We start from the raw sequence: 20,159 nt of genomic DNA on the forward strand, positions 1-20,159 counted from the left end.
TCTTGCTCTGGATGCTGGTTGGCAGGGACGAGAGGAACTGTCAAGCAACCGCTAAAGTTAAAGTACTAAAGAGTACTACTAACTTTAGTTAGTACTAAACTAGTAGTAAAGCTACTAGTTATTCATATTAAAGTACACCTGACCAATTATGATCTAGTCTTGAATAACTTCACACAGATTGTTTCTACTATCACAGTGCCTCATCTGCTTCTCAGAGATTCTGAATCCTTATCAGTGGCATCTCCTTTAGAACTTGCATTTTAAAGTTGATCTATTATTTATGTATTAAATAGACCAAAATATCTGAGAGTTTAATTTTGAGACTGTAATCTGCCAGACATACGTTGGTTGGGTTTTTGGAAGATTTACCATCAACAAAGTCCTGTGGAGTTCGAAGGGGTTATTCAGTACAGATTAAAACAATTGGTGAGTGCTGATGAGGGTAGGGGGATGTGTCCTAACAGCAATTTTTCCTGTGCTATTCCTTCCAGATTGTCCATTTGACCCTCACTATCTTATAAACAATGCTGTGAGCAATGTGATCTGCTCCCTCACTTTTGGCAATCGTTTTGACTATAGGGATCAGAAATTTAAGAGGTTGCTTCATCTGCTAGCAAATGCTATTAAAGAAGAAGCTGGATTCTTGCCTCAGGTATTGACAGTGTGGTTTGACCAGGATGGTGATATTTGAGTAACTATAGCTTCTACATTCTGAATAACTTGTTTTTCTTTTCTTTTCCACTGTGGCATCAGTTCCTTCATGTGACGCCCTTTTTGCTGCACATTCCTGGAGTGGTGGATCAAGTGTTTCAACATCAAAAAGATTTATTTCACTATTTAGAGGAATTTGTGAAAGCGCACAGAGAAACCTGGAATTCTTCATTTAAGAGAGACATCACTGATGCATTTTTAGAAGAAATTGAGAAGGTAAGATGTGTTTTATTCTGGGGTTTGAATTATGAAATGTTATCTGGGGTTTGAATTATGAAATGTTAGTGATAAACCCCAACCTGCTGATTTCTTTTCCATATTGCTTTGCATGTTCTAATGTAAGAGAAGTTGCCACATTTCATTTGTGGACAAAACTAAAATCTTATGACAGCTGTTGTACTGGGCACTTGAGTCACAGTAATCACTGTACTATGAAATCATCTGACTCCTATATTTAAAAAGCTGCCTTAGGTTGAAAATGGCACCCCTGTAATGTTACCTTTATAATGTTCAGGGACACAATGTGACATGCTGCCTTTATCTCCACTCCACTTAATTGGCTCCAGGTGGTAGGAGTGAGAAATTTACAACCTGATGATGTCTTATCGAGTGTACCTTCATTAGGGAGACTGTTTTAGACAGCAGCCCTGTGATATCAGTAATGTGGAGTTCAGGCCTCAGGATATTCCTGACAACCTATATTCTTTGTCCTCAGAGAAAGGATGACATAAGCAGTAGTTTCAATGACAGGAACCTCTCTTTGGTAATTGGAGACCTGTTTGCCGCTGGCACAGAGACGACCACTACTACCCTGCGCTGGGGGCTGCTCCACATGATCCTCCATCCCAATGTCCAGAGTGAGTACTATTAGTGGTGATTGGTTTGGGGACACTCTATCTGTATATCATCTTTCCTGTTCATTAAGATCTTCTACCTGTTATATAAAATGGATGAGGGTGCAAAGACAAGCCTTATCTACATTGGCCTTGGTACTTGGTAATTCTTCCCCTCAGAAAGCCCACTGTAGCCTGGCAGTCGAGGCCTTTAGGGGCCACTGTAAAGCCTTCCTTTTACTAAGCCTTTAAGTAAGCTTCATACAACTTTGAAAACTATGCCTTTTTTATTCATTGGGATTATATTTATATTATTTCTTTTGTGGTTTTATGAGTTTAGGTGTGTGTGTGTGTGTGTGTGTGTGTGTGTGTGTGTGTGTGTGTGTGTGTGTAAAATAATGTTGGTTCCTCTGAATCCCTTCTGATCATTTTGAGTGCCTGTATGCAGTGCTGGGATCACGAGACAAAGTTGGGATTCTGTTAGCGTACTTCCTCCTCCTCTCTGCCTAACAATCCTCTTGCCCAAGCTGCTTGAGGTGCTCACAGATGTGGCATTGAGGACCCTAAGGCTGCCTTAGGAGCTTCAATATCTATGCTGAGACCGCCTTGTCTGGCTCAGCTTGGGACTTCATGTCCTCCATTATGACCATAGGTTTGTCGTAAATGATTTCAGTCCCACACATGTGCCAGATCATACACTTGATTTGGTCTTTGCATTATCAGTGGGCAGTAGTGCTCTCTGGATAGTCTGGGGGGCTTTAATACTGTTGTAATGGATGGGTCACTCTCTGGTGAAGATTGGACCCCAACTCCACAAGGGTGGGAGGCCATTAGGATTGTCCGCCTCCAGAGGCTTGTGGATCCTGATGGATTCCTGATGGCTCTGGGGGATTTTCCTGCTGAGAGAGTGGACTATCCTATAAGTGCCCTGATCCCTTTTTGGTATGAGGAGATGGGTCTGGCGAGGAGAAGAGAGCTGGTCTTGTGGTAGCAATCATGACTTGTCCCCCTAGCTAAGCAGGGTCCACCCTGGTTGCATTTGAATGGGAGACCACATGTGAGCACTGTAAGATATTCCCCTTAGGGGATGGATACCATTCCAAGTTCTCTCCCTGGCATCTCCAAGATAGGGCTGAGAGAGATTCCTGCCTGCAACCTTGGAGAAGCTGCTGCCAGTCTTTGTAGACAATATTGAGCCAGGTAGACCAATGGTCTGACTTAGTATACGGCAGCTTCCTATGTTCCTATGACAGACACAGTTACACCTAGGTGTCCACTCCTGACCTGCCAAGGCCAAGTGACCCCCTGGTATACAGGAGAGTTGTGGATGATGAAGCAGGCTGATTGATGACTTGAGTTGTGCAGGTGGAAAACTCAGAACGAATATGACCAAACACAGGCTAGAACCTGTGTTAGGGTCTACTCTATGGAGTGATGGCAACAAAGAAATCTTACTTCTCCACCATCATTGCATCTTCTCACTGTTGTCCAGTGGAGCTTTATTTAGTAGTATAGGAGCTCCTAAACAAGGGCTCCTAATATATGCTAAGGTTTTTGCAGAACCAGAACTGAATGTTACCAATGCACCATCTAGTCTTATTAGACTGGATATGTTTCCGACTGTGTTGACTGAGGTGGACAGGCTGCTTGGAAGGCTGAGGCCTACCACATGTGTGCTGGATCCCTTGCCCCTCACAGCTGGTGAAGGCAGCAAGGGAGGGAATGTTTCAATGGGTGGCTGAGATGGTAAATGCCTCCCTGGATCAGGTGGCACTGTCCCCCGGCTGAAAGAAGTGGTCATTAGGCTACTCTTTAAAAAAAATTCACTGGATCCAGAGGATTTAAACAACTTTCAACTATTTTCTAACCTCCCTTTTTTTGGACATGGTATTGGAGTGTGCAGCGTCATCTCGGCTCCAGGTGGCCCTGGATGAATCTGATTACTTAGACTTTTTCTCATTTCCGGCCTACATATGGGATGGAAATTGCCTTGGTTGTCCTGGTGGATGAGCTATGCCAAGGGATAAAGAGCGTGACTCTTATTCTCCAGGACCTCTCAGTAGCTTTCAATAACATCAACCATGGTTTCCTTCTGGGTCAACTCTTTGGGCTGAGACTTGAGGCATGGTTATACAGTGGCTCTGGTCTTACTTGGAGCATTGTACTCAGAAGGTGATACCTGCTCCACTCCTTGGTCTTCGGCCTATGAGATGCCACAGGAAGCCATTCTGTCCCCCAAGCATTTTAACATCTACAAGAAACTGCTGGGAGAGGTCTTTCATGGGAATGGGCTGCAGTGTCATCAATATGCTGGTGCCATCCAGCCCCACCTATTATTTATGTCAGCATATATCAGGGAGGTGGTGGGTGTTCATAACTGTTGTTTGGAGACTGTTCTGGATTGAAGGAGGGCAAACAAACTGAAACTGAATCCAGATACTACAGAAGTGCTTTGAGTTGATAAAACTGATTATCTGAGTGGTGAGGTAAGCCTGAACTTGGATGGGGCCACTCTCTTGCTGAAAGACAAAGTTCACAGCTTGGGAATACTCCTGGACCCAGCACTGTCCTTGGAGGCACAGATGGCAGCAGTGTTTAGGAGTGTCTTTTGCCAGATAGGCCTTTTAAGAGAGGCCTTTTAGTGTTTTACCTACAGAGTAAAAATCTGGTGGGTTTTTAACATTTTAACTTTAAAATCTGGTTTTAACGGAATCCTGTTTTTAGTTATTTAGAGACCATACTTTTGTCCCTTTGTAATCAATGATTTAAGTACATAAAATTTTCCACTGGGGGAAGATTACACAAATAAAGACTGACACATTACACAAGATTACACAAATAAAGACACAAAATTAAGATTACACAAATAAAGACTGAAGATTACACAAACTGAAGATTGCACAAATAAAGACACTGTACAGTACAAGGAAGAACTTGGTTGCAGAAGAATAGCTGATGTGGATGTTTAAAACAATGGAGAACTAGCTAGCATATCAGAGAAAAGGGGTCTAGCTAAGGCAACGCTTCAGCAGATCTGAAAAACGCACGCAGAACTCAGTGTTTGATCTAAAGACTGTTAATAAACCATTGTAAATCCTGTCTTAATATAATTGTTGTCTTTGATTCATAACAGAGTTCTTCGTAAATACTACCACAAAAAGTGGAACGACAACATCCTAGCAAGCAAAGATATAACATGAGGCAAATCTTACATTTTTTTTTTTGCCCCAAATAAAATGTAGACCTTCTGATTTGTTGCATCCCTCCCATCACTGTAAGGCCTTCTTTTCCAGGTAAAGTCCAAGAAGAAATTGATGAGGTGATCGGCAAGTACAGGTCACCCCAAATGGAGGACCAGCCAAACATGCCTTATACTCGTGCTGTGATCCATGAGATCCAACGGTTTGGGGATATTGTTCCAACGGGTATACCCCATATGACATACCGAGATACAGAATTGCAAGGCTACTTTATCCCAAAGGTATACTGGGACTAGAGAGGAGATGTAGTGAAGTGGAACAGGTAGTTTAAAATACCACAAGGTGACCATAAGAAATGCTCTTAAAACGTGCTGCTTAAAACATGCTGCATCCTTGTGATTTAATATTGAACATATTCAAGAGTGGGCTTTTAAGGTCTGATCAGAATCTCCCTGAAGTTTATTATTTCTTGTTTACACAGTCAGACAGGTGTTATTGACTGGTTTGTTTTATCCAGACATCGAGTCCTTCGCAAGGACCTGGGATGCCAGAATTTTACTGTCAGTTGTTATAGATATCGTCGCAGAATATAGGCTGTTCCCAGTAAAGCTGCTTTTTGTAATTGGCTGATGGCTATTTCTGTGGCCCCTATGGTGTTGAGGTGCTCTTCAAGGTCTTTTGGAACTGCACCCAGGGCGCCAATGACCACTGGGATTATTTTGGTCTTTTTAGGCCACAGCCTTTCAATTTCAATTTGTAGATCTTTGTATTTGGTGATTTTTTCTATTTCTTTTTCTTCTATTCTGCTATCCCCTGGTATTGCTATGTCGATTATTTTGACTTGTTTTTCTTTCTTCTCGACTACAGTTATATCTGGTGTATTGTGTGGCAGATTTGTAGTCTGTCTGTTTGTAGTCGGAAGTCCCATAATATTTTTACATCTTCATTTTCTTCAACTTTTTCAATTTTATGATCCCACCAATGTTTGGCTACAGGTAGCTTGTATTTTTTGCAGATGTTCCAGTGTGTCATCCTTGCTACCTTGTCATGCCTTTGTTTGTAGTCAGTCTGTGCGATCTTTTTACTACAGCTGATTAGGTGGTCCACTGTTTCATCTGCTTCTTTACAAAGGCGGCAATTATTATTATTATTATTATTAATAATTTGATTTCTACACCGCCCTTCCAAAAATGGCTCAGGTTAGTTTACAAAGAGAAATAACAAACAAATAACATGGCTCCCTGTCCCCAAAGGGCTCACATTCTAAAAATAAACATAAGACACACACCAGCAACAGTCACTGGAAGTACTGTGCTGGGGGTGGATAGGGCCAGTTACTCTCCCCCTGATAAATAAAGAGAATCATCATGGTAAAAGGTGCCTCTTTGCCCAGTTAGCAGGGGAAAGTTTATGAAACTCTCTCCAGTTTCCATGGGCTCTGACTATTTTGTAGGCTTGTGCATTTCGATTTGGGTACAAAACATTTTGTGCCCGAAAATGGCAAGGAGCCCAGAGCGGTGTACTACATACTTAGGTTTCTCCTCACAACAACCCTGTGAAGTAGGTTAGGCTGAGAGAAGTGACTGGCCCAGATTCACCTAGCAAGTATCATGACGGAATGGGGATTTGAACTCGGGTCTCCCCGGTCCTAGTCCAGCACTGTAACCACTACACCACGCTGGCTCATTGGTCTATTTTGCTATCTCAAATGACCTGTGGTCACTGTTCCAAGGGGAGGGAGTGTTTTTATTGAAAGATTGCTTGAATCCACAAATGGGTTGTGCTGCTGTGCTAGTGCCACAGGACAGGCTCCCACCCGCTGCAAAATTCTCAAATAACTGTGCCAAAAAATTAAGTGTTGTTGTTCATCATTCTCTTCACTCTTTCAACTTGTTTATGTGGGGCTTCAGGGGCAAAACAGTGGGTTGGCTGGCAGTGCCCCAAGGGTGGTGCACCCAGATTACAAATAGGGCAAAGGGCTGATTTCATAGGAATTTTTGAGGTTTATGCATCTTTAAGATTTTTCCCCATTTTCCCCATTTTCCCCCATAGGGAATAATGGAGATTTCAGCAGCCCCATAACTCCACCTGGGGGGCACTAGGACGTCCCGAAGCAAGTGGTGGTGTAGTGCACAGAGGGTGCCAACCAACCCCCTGGATTGCTAACCCATTGGGGTACTGGGCTTTATTGTTTCTGAGGTGTTCCGTTTAGATTCTCTGGTAGCAAATGATATTTTTAATAAGAAACCATGAATCTACTCTCATATGCTATTAGAGAATCTACTCTCAGAACACCTCTAGAACAACAAAACCCTGTACTTCATGGGTTGGCAATCCATGTGGGTGGGTGGCAACCTATGTGCACTACACCGCCACTTGCTCTGGGCCACCCCAGTGCCCCTCAAGTGGAGTTATGGGACTGCATAAACCTCCATTATACCCTACAAGGAAAATCTGAAAGACACGTAACTTCATTAATTCTTTAAAAATCAGCCCATTGCCAAATTCCTCTTAAAAAGTTGTGGTAGCTTCCTTGCACCAACTGGGCACTACCACCAACCACACTCCACTCTGGGCCACCCCTTCCCCCCACCTCGTGTGAAGCTATACTTTTCCCGAAACCTCCATTATACCCTATGGAGAAAATCCGAAAAACTTCAAAAAAACAACAACCAAAAATCAGCAGTTTGCCCAATTCCTTTGAAATTTTTGTGGTAGCTTCCACTCATTGGACACTATAAACCCCACCCACTCTTTTGACCACATGGCCCATTTTAAAATCTGAATTAATTCAGATTCAGATTCAGATTAATTCGGATACAAAACAAAACTGGGGTGATTTGGAAGGCTTAATTTCAGACAAAATACAAAATGGGATTGATTCGGATTTGGTACAAATCGAAACAGAAAAAATACAAAATGCACAACCCTACTATTTTGGGCTTTGATCATTTTGAGGGAAACTTGTATGTTTCAGCCAGTTTATAAAATCCCACGCATCTACTGAAAAGTGTTGGAACAGTTGTGGTCTAGTCGGTTAGCACCAAAATATTTCACTTCTAGCTACACGTGGCATATTGCAGGTAGAAGTTGAGTGCATATGGAAGTTTGCAAATCCACCATCAGACATGCTCCCACACTGACATAGTGGGCCTTTAGGGCTGCTTTCTAAAATGGGCCCACAATTTCATTGTGAAAGTCCCTTAGAGGGCTTTAGAAAGAGCCATAATGCTATAAATGTCTCTCCCCAAGTGGCCACCAATAACCTCCCAGTTTCTCTTCTTCCAAATTTGGCCTATCACATGACAATTTAGTGCCTTTTATGTGCAAAAAGGCCACCTAATGGCGCAGTGGGAAGTAACTTGCCTAGGGAGTGAGAAGTTGCTGGTTCAAATCCCCACTGGTATGTTTCCCAGACTATGGGAAACACCTATATCGGGCAGCAGTGATATAGGAAGGTGCTGAAAGGCATCATCTCATACTGCATGGGAGATGGCAGTGGTAAACCCCTCCACCTGGCTCTGTGGTCGCCAGGAGTCGACACCGACTTGATGGCACAACTTTACTTTACTTTGTGCCAAAAGACTCCCAAAGTTGTATTATTACCTAAAGGACACACTGTACAGCAGTAAGTTCCTTTCTTTAAATTCTCTCCCCACTTCCACATAACCATCACTGTACAATATCATATCCCCCCACAAATCCCTCTGCTTCCGGAACAGCAGGCAGCCGCCATAGCCACACTAACTCTGACAGGCATGCCCCATAGCAACAGCCACCCCAACAGCCACACACCCCACTTAAATAGATGCAATAATTCTGGGGGTTCTATTGCAAGAAGTCAAAGATAGCTTCCTAATCCTTCAGAGCTTGAAACCTGTGTGGTTATTCACCACATACTGGCCTTAGTGGCCTGGAAACTGCCTTACACTGAGTCAGACCATTGGTTCACCTTCCTCAGTGTCTACTCTGACTAGCAGCAACTCTTCAGGGTACTTCAAATAGAAGTTGTTCCCTACCCTCCCTGGAGATGCTGTCAGCCAGGGAGTGAACCTGGGACCTTCTGCATGCAAGCATACAGATGTTCTTCCACTGAGCTATGGCCCCATCCCCTAAGGGGAATATTTTTACAGCACTCACATATAGTCACCCATCCAAATTCAAACCAACTTCATGATGCCTATATAAAGCCTCCATGTTCAGAGGCAGTTTCCCTTTAAACATCAGTTGTAATCTCAGTAACTTATTCAAATTCTTTCTTAGACAAGTAGGCAAATACATATTACTTAGAAAGAAAAGCATAAGAATTACCTCACCAAGGGTCTAACATCCCCAAAGGGTGGGGTGGGGGGAGCAGTGAGAAAGGTTGTTTAAGCTTCTTACTGGTTCGCCGCTGCTCGCTGCCCACCCCCAAGTACAGTCCAATTGCTGACCATATCACTCTCTAAATAGGCTGTCGGCATGGTGGCGGCATGGTGCCAGCTTCCGGAGATGCACAGAGGCTGGAACTGCACTGCCACATGGGTGGCCTGTTTAAAGAGCAACCCAGCCAGTGACTGGGCTGTACTGGGGGGCAATGAGTGATGAGTGGTGGTGAGCCAGTAAGAACCTTAAACAACCTTTCTCATTGCTCCCCCAACTTCCTGCCTGATCTCCTTCGATATTGAACTGGTTTGCATCGAACAGGGCTTGGCGATTGTGGACTGAACCGGCCCCGGTTTGGTTTGTGATTAAGCTGCCAAACCGGCCTGGTTCGATGCAAACCAGTTCAGTATTGAATTATTCATGCACACAAAGCTAATGCCCAACCCTGTATTAGGCTGACTGGCCCAGAGTCACCCTGTGAATTTTATATTATGGCTAAATAGCAGTTTGAACCTGAGTCTTCCCAGTCCAAGACCACAATGCTCTAAGCACTACACCATAAAAAAAGAAGAATTCCCTTAAAAGTGAGGATGTGGGGTTCCAGGTCAGCTTTTAGCATGAATACGTATACAGTCTCAGTCACACAATCACATGTAAAAAACTGAATATAAGCCCATTTTAAGCAAGAAGCAAACACCAGAACTCCTGAATAACCCCCCTCCAAACACACACACACCCAAACCCCACATGATACTTAACAAACGTTGAGAAGGGATGGGGGTGGAGAAGAAAACCAGCATTTACATGTCTACCAGATTGTCGGATTAAAGGTATAAATACCAAGACATGGGCCTATGTAACAGTAATCCAGAATTCCCCTGCATACAATCATTAAAACATCATCCCTTATTTAATATTCCTCTTCAAATTTGACACAAAGCCAGCGGCCTCAAACTGTGCTGCACCAAACTAACTCTCAAAGGCAGTGTGCCACTTCCTCTACTCCCTTTATATCAAGCTTTTAATATTAAATAGGGCCTGAAGGCACATAGATTGATAATGCTCAAGGGAGTTCTATTTATTTTCCCATGTATGTCCCACTCTTCCTTTAAGGAGCCCAGTGTGTTGTACATGGTTATGCTTCTTCTCACAAAAAGGCTGTTAGGCTGAGAGATAAGTGACTGGCTGGTGTAGTCAGTCACCCAACGAATTTCATGGCTGAATATGGATTTGAACTCTGGTCTCCCAGTCCTTGGTCCCTAGTCTAACACTTTGATCCAGGCTGCAACTATGTCTCTCCAGCTGTTTTTGGAGTACAACTTCCATCATCCCTCACTTTGGGCCACTGTGGTTGGGGATGATGGAAGTTGTAGTCCAAAAGCATCTTCATATCTGCCAACATGTCCCTATTTCCCCATTCACTTGAATGGGGAAATAGGGACATGTTGGCAGGTATGCAGCTGGATGGCAAAACCGGGATGGCCACTACATCATATGAGAGTAATTCCCTTAGAGGAGGAGGAAGGGGAAAGCAGAGCAGATCTAAATGCCAACCCCCGCCCCGCAAACTAAAGAAATAAAAAGCAGAGTGAATAACTTACTGTTGTGCTGTTTGAAGCTGCATTATGTCCTCTGCTGGCTGTTAGCTGGTCCTTTGTTGTATTGCGGGTAGGTTGGGCTTGGCTGGGGCTAACATAAGCTGTTTTGTCTCCGAAGCCAAATGCAGAGATGCACCTAGGTGGTTTTGGAGCCTGGACCTAAAGGCCTTTGGAGGGCCCCCCCTTGCTGGAGGCCTCCCCCTGCTGCAAGTTAAGCCCCCCCCACACACACACACCATGACACACACAGGGGCTATTCTTGCGATCACAAAAATTGGGCTAAGAAAATCCTAGCCCGATTTTTGTGATCGTCAGAACCACCGGGCTCACAGCCGAGCCCGGTGGTTCTGGAGCAGCTAACTCGCTCCTGTAGCCCGCCCCAATCGAGCGCTCCGCAAACCCAGGCTATCTGCTCGTGAGTAGCCGCGGTGCGGCTCTGTGCCATGGCTACTTGTGAGTAGACCCCCGGCCGGGAGGCTTAAAAGCAACCTCCAGGCTTGGGGGTCTCCCCAGTATGCCCTGCGTGCTCGCGCAGGGCATATTGGGGCTTCCGGGGGCTGCGCGGCCCCCGAGCTCCCCAGCCCCCGCCGGCTCAGTCTCGGAGCCAGCCATCGTGTGGGCGGCCGATTTGGCAGCCCGGGGCTCCCTGCCCGCTCACCGCTAGGAACCGGGTCTCACTGATTGTGAGACCCAGTCCACAGTATTTTTAACACGTGGGTTCTTGAGGGCACAACTGAATTCACAACAATGTAAGAACAGAAAACAGGTCTATTTATACAAATACACATTAGCAGAAACATTTCAACACATAACATAACATATTCCCATCCCACATATTTCTTTCCCCACTCCCCCCTCGGTCTCTAAAGCACCTGGCAACAGGTCACAATCACACTCAGTCGCCTGGCCCAGTGCAGGCCAGTGGCAACCACACCATCCAGGACAGACTAAAGAGGATTTTGGGGGCCCCCAGAGGATGTGGAGGCCCTGGACTTCGGCCCCAAAGTCCAGGGACAGAGCTCCACTGGACAAACTGCCTCACTTCTGAAGCCTGCTTGCATTGTAAACAGCCACATTTACATTTGACTGAAGTAAGGATTAGCACCTCCTAGATGTAAATCAACTCAGATAGACTCTTCAAATGTCCATTTAAGTCAATTGCTTCCTGCAAGTTTGCACTGTGAACTTGAGGCAGGCAGTTGGTTTAACACAGACATTTTAATATAAACAGAGCAGGAAATGAAAAGGTCTAATGCAGATGCAGTTTTTCAGTCCCCTTAATCTGCTCTACAACACTGAAAAAGCCTGGTAGGGTATGCTATGATCTACCAAGCATACTGAGGTTGCTGCACACTGGCTGCTGGAATCTGGGAAGTACCTAGAGGAGGCATGAAAGTATTGAGCGTCAAATCAGTTAAACTTTGTTAAGCTCCGGTATCCTGGCAGACATGAAGCTTGTAGGCCCTAGATCACGGATTCTCAGTGTTGGGTCCCCAGATGTTATTGGACTTTAACTCCCATAATTCCCAACCAAAGTTCGCTGGGGATTATGGGAGTTGGTCCAATAACATCTGGGGACCCAGCGTTGAGAATCTCTGCCCTAGATGACCAATGGCTGATCTGTGCAGCATGAGGCACTTTTCTGCTGCTCTAATTCTGACTGAATGGAAGCAAAGTGCTACAATGGGAGTCCTGCCACCTCAGTGTACATGTTTTCCAGTTTAAATATTAGCTTCCAAAACAAGGGATTCTGACTATTTTAGAATGCAGATTGAGTTGGCACTGGATACAGATGTTGATTTTCCATTCTGTTTTTATAAGAATTCAAAGTGTCCTACAATGCCTCTTTTGGTGACGACAAATGGGATAAAAAGAAGCTATGAATCTTCTTGTTTGGTCATTCATCATAATCATGCTTTTTTTTTGGTGGGGTGATGTTGTTCTTAGGGTACCACAATCATCACCAACCTGTCATCTGTGCTGAAAGATGAAGCCATGTGGGAGAACCCGCATGAATTTTACCCGGAACAATTTCTAGATACAAATGGGCAGTTTGTCAAGCAAGAGGCCTTCTTGCCTTTCTCTGCAGGTAAATACACAGAAAAGGAGAACTAAGACTACTAACTCCAAATGATTTTCCATGATTTGTGGGGAATGATTTATCTCTCCTGCCTTTGCTAGGAAAGGAGATTTGAGTCTAAAGGACCATGTTTGTTAACTCCACCTTGATTTTAAGGGTGTGCACAAACTGAGGTTCAAGCACTGGTTCGGTGCCACAGGGAGCGGGGAAGGGAACAGGAGCTTTGAGAAAGAGGAAAGCAGGTCATTACCTGCTCTCCTTTGCCCCATGAAGCTTCCTGCTGGGATAGTGCTTGTCCCAAGTGCACATGCATGGTTCCAGCATGCACATGGTGTCTGTGCATGCGTGGTGTCTGTGAATGCCATTTGCATGGTCAGCAACAACACCATGCTGACCACGCAAATGGCGCCCGTGCATGCACAGACACCATGTGCATGCTGACACCACACACAGCTACTTGGCACAAGTGCTGCCCCAGGAGGAAACTTCATGAGGTGGTGGAAAGCAGGTAAGAACCTACTCTCCTGTTTCTTAAAGCTCCCACTCCCTGCTCCCATCCCTGTGGTGTCAAACCAGTTTGGTTCTCATCCAAACCGATTCAGTGTTGAACTGGTGCTTGAACATCGGTTTGTGCACACCCTTATTTGATATTCTCCCATCTTCAAATCATCTTCTTAGTGTGAGGAAATATATTGGTCTGTATACAGGCAATAGTTTTTTGAAGAGGTAGAATTCAGTGCTGCCATTAGACCAGGGGTTCTTAACCAAGGATGCTAAGGAGTTCATGGGGCAGGTCCTGATGGTCCATGGAAAATCTTTGCTCACTGAATTGAATTCGCTTCCTTGTGAGCCAGAACAAAGTTCTTTTAAACAACTACCCTGAGTACTTATTTTTTATTTAATTTTTAGGGCAGGCTTATGAAAATATATAAATGGGATGGAGTCCATGTGTAATACTTGAGGTTCTGAGGGATCCATAGATATAAAAAGGCTAAGAATCCCTGTATTAGACTAACTGGATAGGAATTCTGCTGGGAATCCCTCATATTGATGAACTCCTCCCAGTCTAACCTTTATAATTCCAACTTTACTACTCTCAGGTGTCTTCAAAATCAGATTATTCTTGTGGCCAGAAAGAAGAGGAGTTGCCTTTATATTTTTATATGCTTTGCAAATGCTTTGTTAAATGTACAATTTCTGATTTTTAAAAAAATCACTATTGTGAAAAATTACAATCAAGCAGCATAAATTAGGAGCAGCTATCAAGTTAAAGGTTAGGATGGAGTGCGAGCAGCACCTTTCTGTAATTGATTTGAATCTTAATCATTATGAGTAGAATGAACTAGGATTGACATTTGACTTGGCATTTTCCTCTTCCTTCTCCTCCAGGTCGCCGTGCCTGCCCAGGAGAACAACTAGCTAAGATGGAGCTTTTCCTCTTCTTCACAAACCTCCTTCAGCGTTTCACCTTCATTATCCCAAAAGATCAGCCCAGGCCGAGAGAGGATGGATGTTTTGCTTTTACACTTATCCCACATCCCTATCAGATCCAGGCTGTTTCAAGATAAGAACAGATGTGTGCAGAGTTCTTCTTATGATTTTGAGATCTCCAATCTCTCACACTTTTGTATGTCTATTTGCAAATAAATAATGTAATAGAATGTTGAAGGAAGTGTCATGAATATAGGTTTGTTCTTATATATGGAAACATGGAAGCTGCTTATTGCAGCTTTTGATAAACTCAAAAGGAAGCATTCAAAAACTAAGCCTGGTGGAAGCCATTTGCATTTTTGCACATATATGAGGTGACCCACTCTGCTTGCTTTCAAGAATACTGTTTATATTTTTCATTTAAGACTGAGCTGTTATTTTAGACATGGTTTAGAAGTGGTTCAATGGGCTATACTTGTAAAGGGGAATCCGGTGAGGATTCCCTTTGACAAATATGGGGGTGGGGAAATCTTCTAAGGGTGACAGTGGGCGGGGGGAGAAGTAGTTTAAAGTTCTTACTGGCCTGGCACAGTTGCTGTCTCTGGTGCTTGCCCTCCTGATGCAGCCCAAGTGCACGGCGATCCCCCTTCAGCAAGCCACCCACGTGGTGGTGGCATGGTTCCAGCCTCCGCAAATGCACAGAGAACATTTGCGCAGCCTTCATGCCTCTGCAGAGGCTGGAACTGCACCACCGCCATTTGACTGGCTTGCTGAAGGGGGGTTGCCACACGCTTGGGCTGTTCCTGGGCATCGAGCAGCAGTGTTGGCAGCTGCTCCAGGCCAGTAAAAACCTTAAACTACTTTTCTCTCCCCTCCCAACTTTTGATGCCAAACCAGTCCACCTAAACTGGGCTTGGTTCAGTTTGATTGCGGACTGAACCACCTCCGGTTCGGTTTGTGATCAAGCTGCTGAACTGGCCTGCTTCGAGGTGTACCGGTTCGGCAGTGAACGGTTTGTGCACACCCCTAGTTTACTTAGAATATGGAATCGGTCAACTACATAAAAATGCATGTAGTGGTTGCAAATAGCCACTTTGCTTGGTTTATTTTCGGTAGGGAAAAGGCACAGGGGGAAAGTGTTAACTCCATGCCCTGCACCATGGTCTTGATCTGGATTGGGTCCCGAGCTCATTTTGTTTGGCAGGGCAGATCAGTGGAGCATTTCCTGTGTCCTTCCTGATACAAACTGATATTTTAATTATGGCCTTAATGTAGAGTTGCACAACTTTGGCCCACCACCACCATCACCAGCCACAATAGCCAATGTTGGATTATGGAAGTTGTAGTCCAGCAATGGCTACAAAGTTGTGTAGCCCTGTCTTATGTCACATGTGGTTTGGCCCTTAGTGCTTGCCAGGTGCCATATGGGAATGAACAATAGCAAGTGTTTTTGCCTTGCACTCTTCTGTTCTGCTTCTTCTACTTTTTGGTTTCCAGATAATAAGAAACTGTTTTAGTATAAGAGTTCCAAGATGCTGATTGACTCTCATCTCAAGTTCTTCAGTATGGCTCAATGCAGCCATTTTAATCATAGCTGAAATATTAAAAAGGAGAGAGAACCATAATCTTGTCTCAGAATGTTGTTATAGTTTCTAGGTATCTTTACAGCAGATATAGAGGCTATTCTGACGATCAGGCGAAATTGGACTAGGAGAGCCTAGCCCGATTTCGCCTGACTGTGTGAGCCACTAGGCTCGTAGGCGAGCCCAGTGGCTTCCAGGCAGTTAACCCACCTAACTACCCCTCCCCTTAAACCCAGTTTTCAAAATCATGAGTAGCTGCCGCACAGCTCCGTGGCTACTCACGAGTAGACCCCCAGCCAGGAGGCTTAAAAGCAGCCTCCGGGCTCAGGGGTCTCTCCAGAATGCCCTGAAAGTTGTGAACAGTGAGGACTTTCAGAGTAAGCAGCATTTCATTGTTGACCATCCATCCCATGTTAGAGTTCATATGTCTGAAATCCATGCACATTCGAAGTAAACAATTAGATTTTTGTACAAGAACAATGGGAGAGATTAAGTTTGATTAATCAATATGCTCTATGATGTCAGCATGCTGTAGACTTAAGAGCTCCTCTTTAAGTGGTTGGTGCAATACTATGGGTACATTCCTCACTTTTTGTTATACAGTTATTGCATTTGCCTTCTTCTGAATTTTATGTCTGAGGAACATAGAAAGCTGCCATATACTGAGTCAGCCCATTGGTCCATCTCGCTCAATATTTAACACACTGGCAATGGGTTCTTCAAGGTTGCAGTCAGGAATCTTTCCCAGCCCTATCTTGGAGATGTCAGGGAGGGAACTTGGAACCTTCTGCATGTAAGTATGCAGATGCTCTTCCCAGAGCAGCTCCATCTCTTAAGGTGAAGATCTTACATTGCTCACACATGTAGTCTTCCATTCATATGCAAATAGGACAGACCCTGCTTAGCAATGGGGAAAAGTCATTCTTGCTACCCCTCTCTTCCCATATAGGACTTGAAAGATTGCTTAAGATTTTGTGCTTTTGGGTTGTCATGTACTGTGCCTTTAAAAGGGTTTCCCACAAATCTTTGCAACCTTCTTTCCTTTAGGGAAGTGTTCCAAGATAGATGCAGTTGAGAGTAAGTTGCTGAAGAGATTGCAGCTCTTCTCCTGTATGTAAGGATTAGGCCTTCCAGACACTGATCTCTTTATATAGTTAACCTGGATAGATAGCTAAGCTATTGCTTTAATACATGTTTGACTCAAATTAATGAAGTTTCAGTTGGGCTGGATTCAAATGTAACATGGAACTGCTGATCCAATGGCCCTGCAGTTCCACTCCCTGCCTTCCCCAACTCTCCTGTCCGTGTTCGGACATTGGGGAGAAGGGCCTCTCTGCAACCAGTGAGACTTCAGAGAGGCAGGGGAGATGGCTATGTGGGCTTCTGTATTTTCTGAAGGACAGCCTGCACAGCCAATAGCAGCTGGGGTGAGGGAGGAGCTTCCTCCCTCAATTCCAATTGGAGAGAGAATTAACAGTGGTGCCAGAGTTCAGAAGTGACACTGGCACTGCCAAACCAGAGGTCTCAGCCATGAAACCAATAGATAGCTGAAGATGACAAATGAAGTTTGGGGAGGGAAAGCGTGGATCCATTTTTTCCCCTTGAACTGCAGTTTGCCACATTCAGATGTTTGATCACTGAAACTGGAGGTGAAAGGGAACTCCAGTTTATGTTATGTTATGTCTGAACCTAGCCTAGGAGTACCGTTCTCACAATTCTACATTGGTGTTACTCAGTTGTGGCTTTGGGATATATTTTTGCATGGAGAATGTGCAATTTCTTCAAAAGGCCTTTCGGTGGCAGTAGATCACAATACAAAGTAATAGGAAGGAGCAAAGGAACAGGAGATGGTAAACTTCAGAGTGAAGGTATTCAAAGCATTAGGATCAAAGTAGAGCACTGTGGAAACCCAAAGCAACACCTTTTGGAAATAATCTGATCATTAGAAATGGGGAGGGAGCTCTAGCTCAGTGATAGAGCACATGATTGGCAGTCAAAAGGTCCTAGGGATGTATGAACCGGCTCGATGGTCGAGCCAGTTCACCATTGAACCAGGCCAGCTTGAGGGCATACCCCCTTGGGGCCAGTTCAGGTTTCTAAAGTGTAATTTTTTAAAAAAAAATTTTTTTTTAAACTGGCTGCCAGGTTCAATGGATTCTGCTGCTGTGGCCGTGGGAGGTCTCTGGCAGTTCCTCCTCCCCTCACCAGCCCACCCGGTCTTCTAAATGGCCAGGCACATGTGCAGTGGCTTCCAAAATGGCTGCTGCAACCACCCCGTGGGAGGGACTCCAGCAGTTCCCCCTCCCCCGCTGGCCTCCCCACAGTCTTCTATGGGCCGGAACAAGTGAGACTAACATAGACAGGAGTTTGTGCTTTGGGGTTGCAAACCTGGGAAAGGTGGGAACTGCACCCACTGTCCTTGCATTTTTTAAAATGAAGAAAATTGCTAGCCAAGTAGTCTGAACAGACCAATCCAACCCATTTCTAATGCAATCAGGATAATTCTTGACCACCTATTGAATAGGCACAGCCAGAGCTCTGATTGCATTGTGTGCCTATTAGGTAGTACTGCACCCAAACAATCCCCATGATCCTAAGTAAAGAATATTAACATAAAATACTCCATGCCTTTTGTACTCAACAAATAAGGAGTTTCACCTATGTCTCTGATGCCCCAAATCCCCCATTCAGAAGCCCCTTTCAATTTGTTTTCTTTCATTTCAACCCCTATCATTAACCCAAGCCCTGAGGATCTGTGCACTTCCAGAAGTGGACCTGCTAGTAGACACTCTGCTCAAGACTGCCTGGAAAGCTCCCAGTCAAGCACATGCCTTTATATTTTCCCCTGCTCCTGGAACACAGTTTGTGGCACATGCTATGCACAGGTCCTTCTTGGACATCACTAGTCAACATCATGTGGCATTGCCAAGGCCATGTGCGTTCATTTGAATAGTCCTTTACACGTGTTCCAAACCCAGGGGCAGAGCCACCATTGGGCCAATGGGTTCAAAGAACCCGGGCCGCCCCTTCAGGAGCTAGTTAGGCTGGCACTGCATTCACAGCACACAGCCAGGAGCGACTCTTCCCTGCCTTTGCAGGGAAGAGCTGCTCCTGGCTGGTGCTGCAAATGCAGCGCCAGCCTTAGTTTAGCTCCCGAAGGGGCCACGTGGCCCCTGCTCAGGAGCTAAACGACTGCCCCCGCATCTGGAAGGCACTGCAATGTTCAGGAAAGGTAAAAGTGAAGCCAAATAGATTGGCCAAGACAACAAATTCAAGACCAGACTCAGAGTTAACCTTATTGGCGACTATTTTGTTCAGGTTGTGGGCAGGGTGAGGCAAGGCAGGCCCACAGGACCTTAGAGAGGTCCAGGCTAAGAAGTTGCTTCAACATTGCCTGGGGGCAGACTGAGCCCTTAAGTATTTTTGAGCCCAGACTACCCCACCTGGACTCTGCTCTCTGCCTAAAGAGTTGAAGCCTCTGGTGTTTAGCACTCCTCTGCTCTACCTGCTCCTGTTGATGGTGACGCGGCATGAAGACATTGAGGTGTGTGATGGTGCAGGAGAAGCTGGTTCCGATGTGGGCTCAAATTTTGAGCATACTTCCCCTGGGAGAACCTCCTTAGGGAACCTTAGTACCTAGGATTCCCCAGACCATATTCTGGGCTTGGGCCAGGGCTGGTTCTCAGGGCCGGCTCAAGGACTGTTAGTACCCCAGAGTGCTTTCCAGACTAGCTGCTCATCAGCAGCAAAATGCCTCCATTTGGCAAGTCGCATTCACAATGTAAACAGAAGGGGGAGCAATCTTGCAGCAACTAACAACCCGAAAAAACAGCAACTGTTTTCACGCTAGATATACCATATCCTAGCTCTATTTCAAAGCAATTAAATTTGAATCGAGGTACTGGAAATGTGAATGGCACCATGCTGTCTGTGTAGGGATTGTGGTGTCACGACTGAGGAAGTGTGGAAGCACACTTCTGAGATATGTCCTGACACCGTTGTAGTGTCTAGTCTGGAAAGCGTCCAGGTGAAGCCTGGCTTTGGTGCCCCCTTTGCCTGTGCAGGTAGGCACCTCCCAGCATTGGAGTGGGTAGGTGGGTGGGGAGTCTCCCTCACCCAAGCAGGTGGGTTGGCGGGCAGACCCCGTCCAAGCGGGTGGTTGGTTGGTCAGTAGCCATCACCCTCATGTCTGCACACTTGCTGTGCTCACCCCTCTGCTGCCTTTGCCCACTGCTCCTGCCACTGCTGGCTGCTTTTGGCGGGTGGCCTGCCACAGTGTATTATAATATTGTTGTGTGACATGGCAATGTGATTATAATGCACTGTGGCAGGCCAGTTGCCCAGAAGCTCGCAGCCAG

The 20,159-nt window shown here is 45.2% G+C and overlaps 1 protein-coding gene across 9 annotated transcripts in view; it reads left to right on the plus strand.

Annotated features, from left to right (window-relative positions):
• LOC128327536 (cytochrome P450 2D17) overlaps positions 1 to 14,455 on the plus strand; it is a 35,988-nt gene extending 21,533 nt beyond the window's left edge. For 8 of the 9 annotated variants that reach the window (XM_053256429.1, XM_053256430.1, XM_053256432.1 and 5 more), the window contains 6 exons: positions 492 to 652; positions 754 to 927; positions 1,427 to 1,568; positions 4,838 to 5,025; positions 12,655 to 12,796; positions 14,177 to 14,455. In XM_053256429.1, coding sequence (XP_053112404.1) covers positions 492 to 652; positions 754 to 927; positions 1,427 to 1,568; positions 4,838 to 5,025; positions 12,655 to 12,796; positions 14,177 to 14,355 — 986 coding nt within the window. In that variant the 3' untranslated portion in view covers positions 14,356 to 14,455. Of the gene's footprint in view, positions 1 to 491; positions 653 to 753; positions 928 to 1,426; positions 1,569 to 4,837; positions 5,067 to 12,654; positions 12,797 to 14,176 lie in introns of those variants that run through there. The other variant, XM_053256433.1, reaches the window with a different exon arrangement.
• The last annotated feature ends 5,704 nt before the right edge of the window (positions 14,456 to 20,159 follow it).

Source organism: Hemicordylus capensis, chromosome 5, assembly GCF_027244095.1.
Source record: "Hemicordylus capensis ecotype Gifberg chromosome 5, rHemCap1.1.pri, whole genome shotgun sequence".
Lineage (NCBI taxonomy): Eukaryota > Metazoa > Chordata > Lepidosauria > Squamata > Cordylidae > Hemicordylus > Hemicordylus capensis.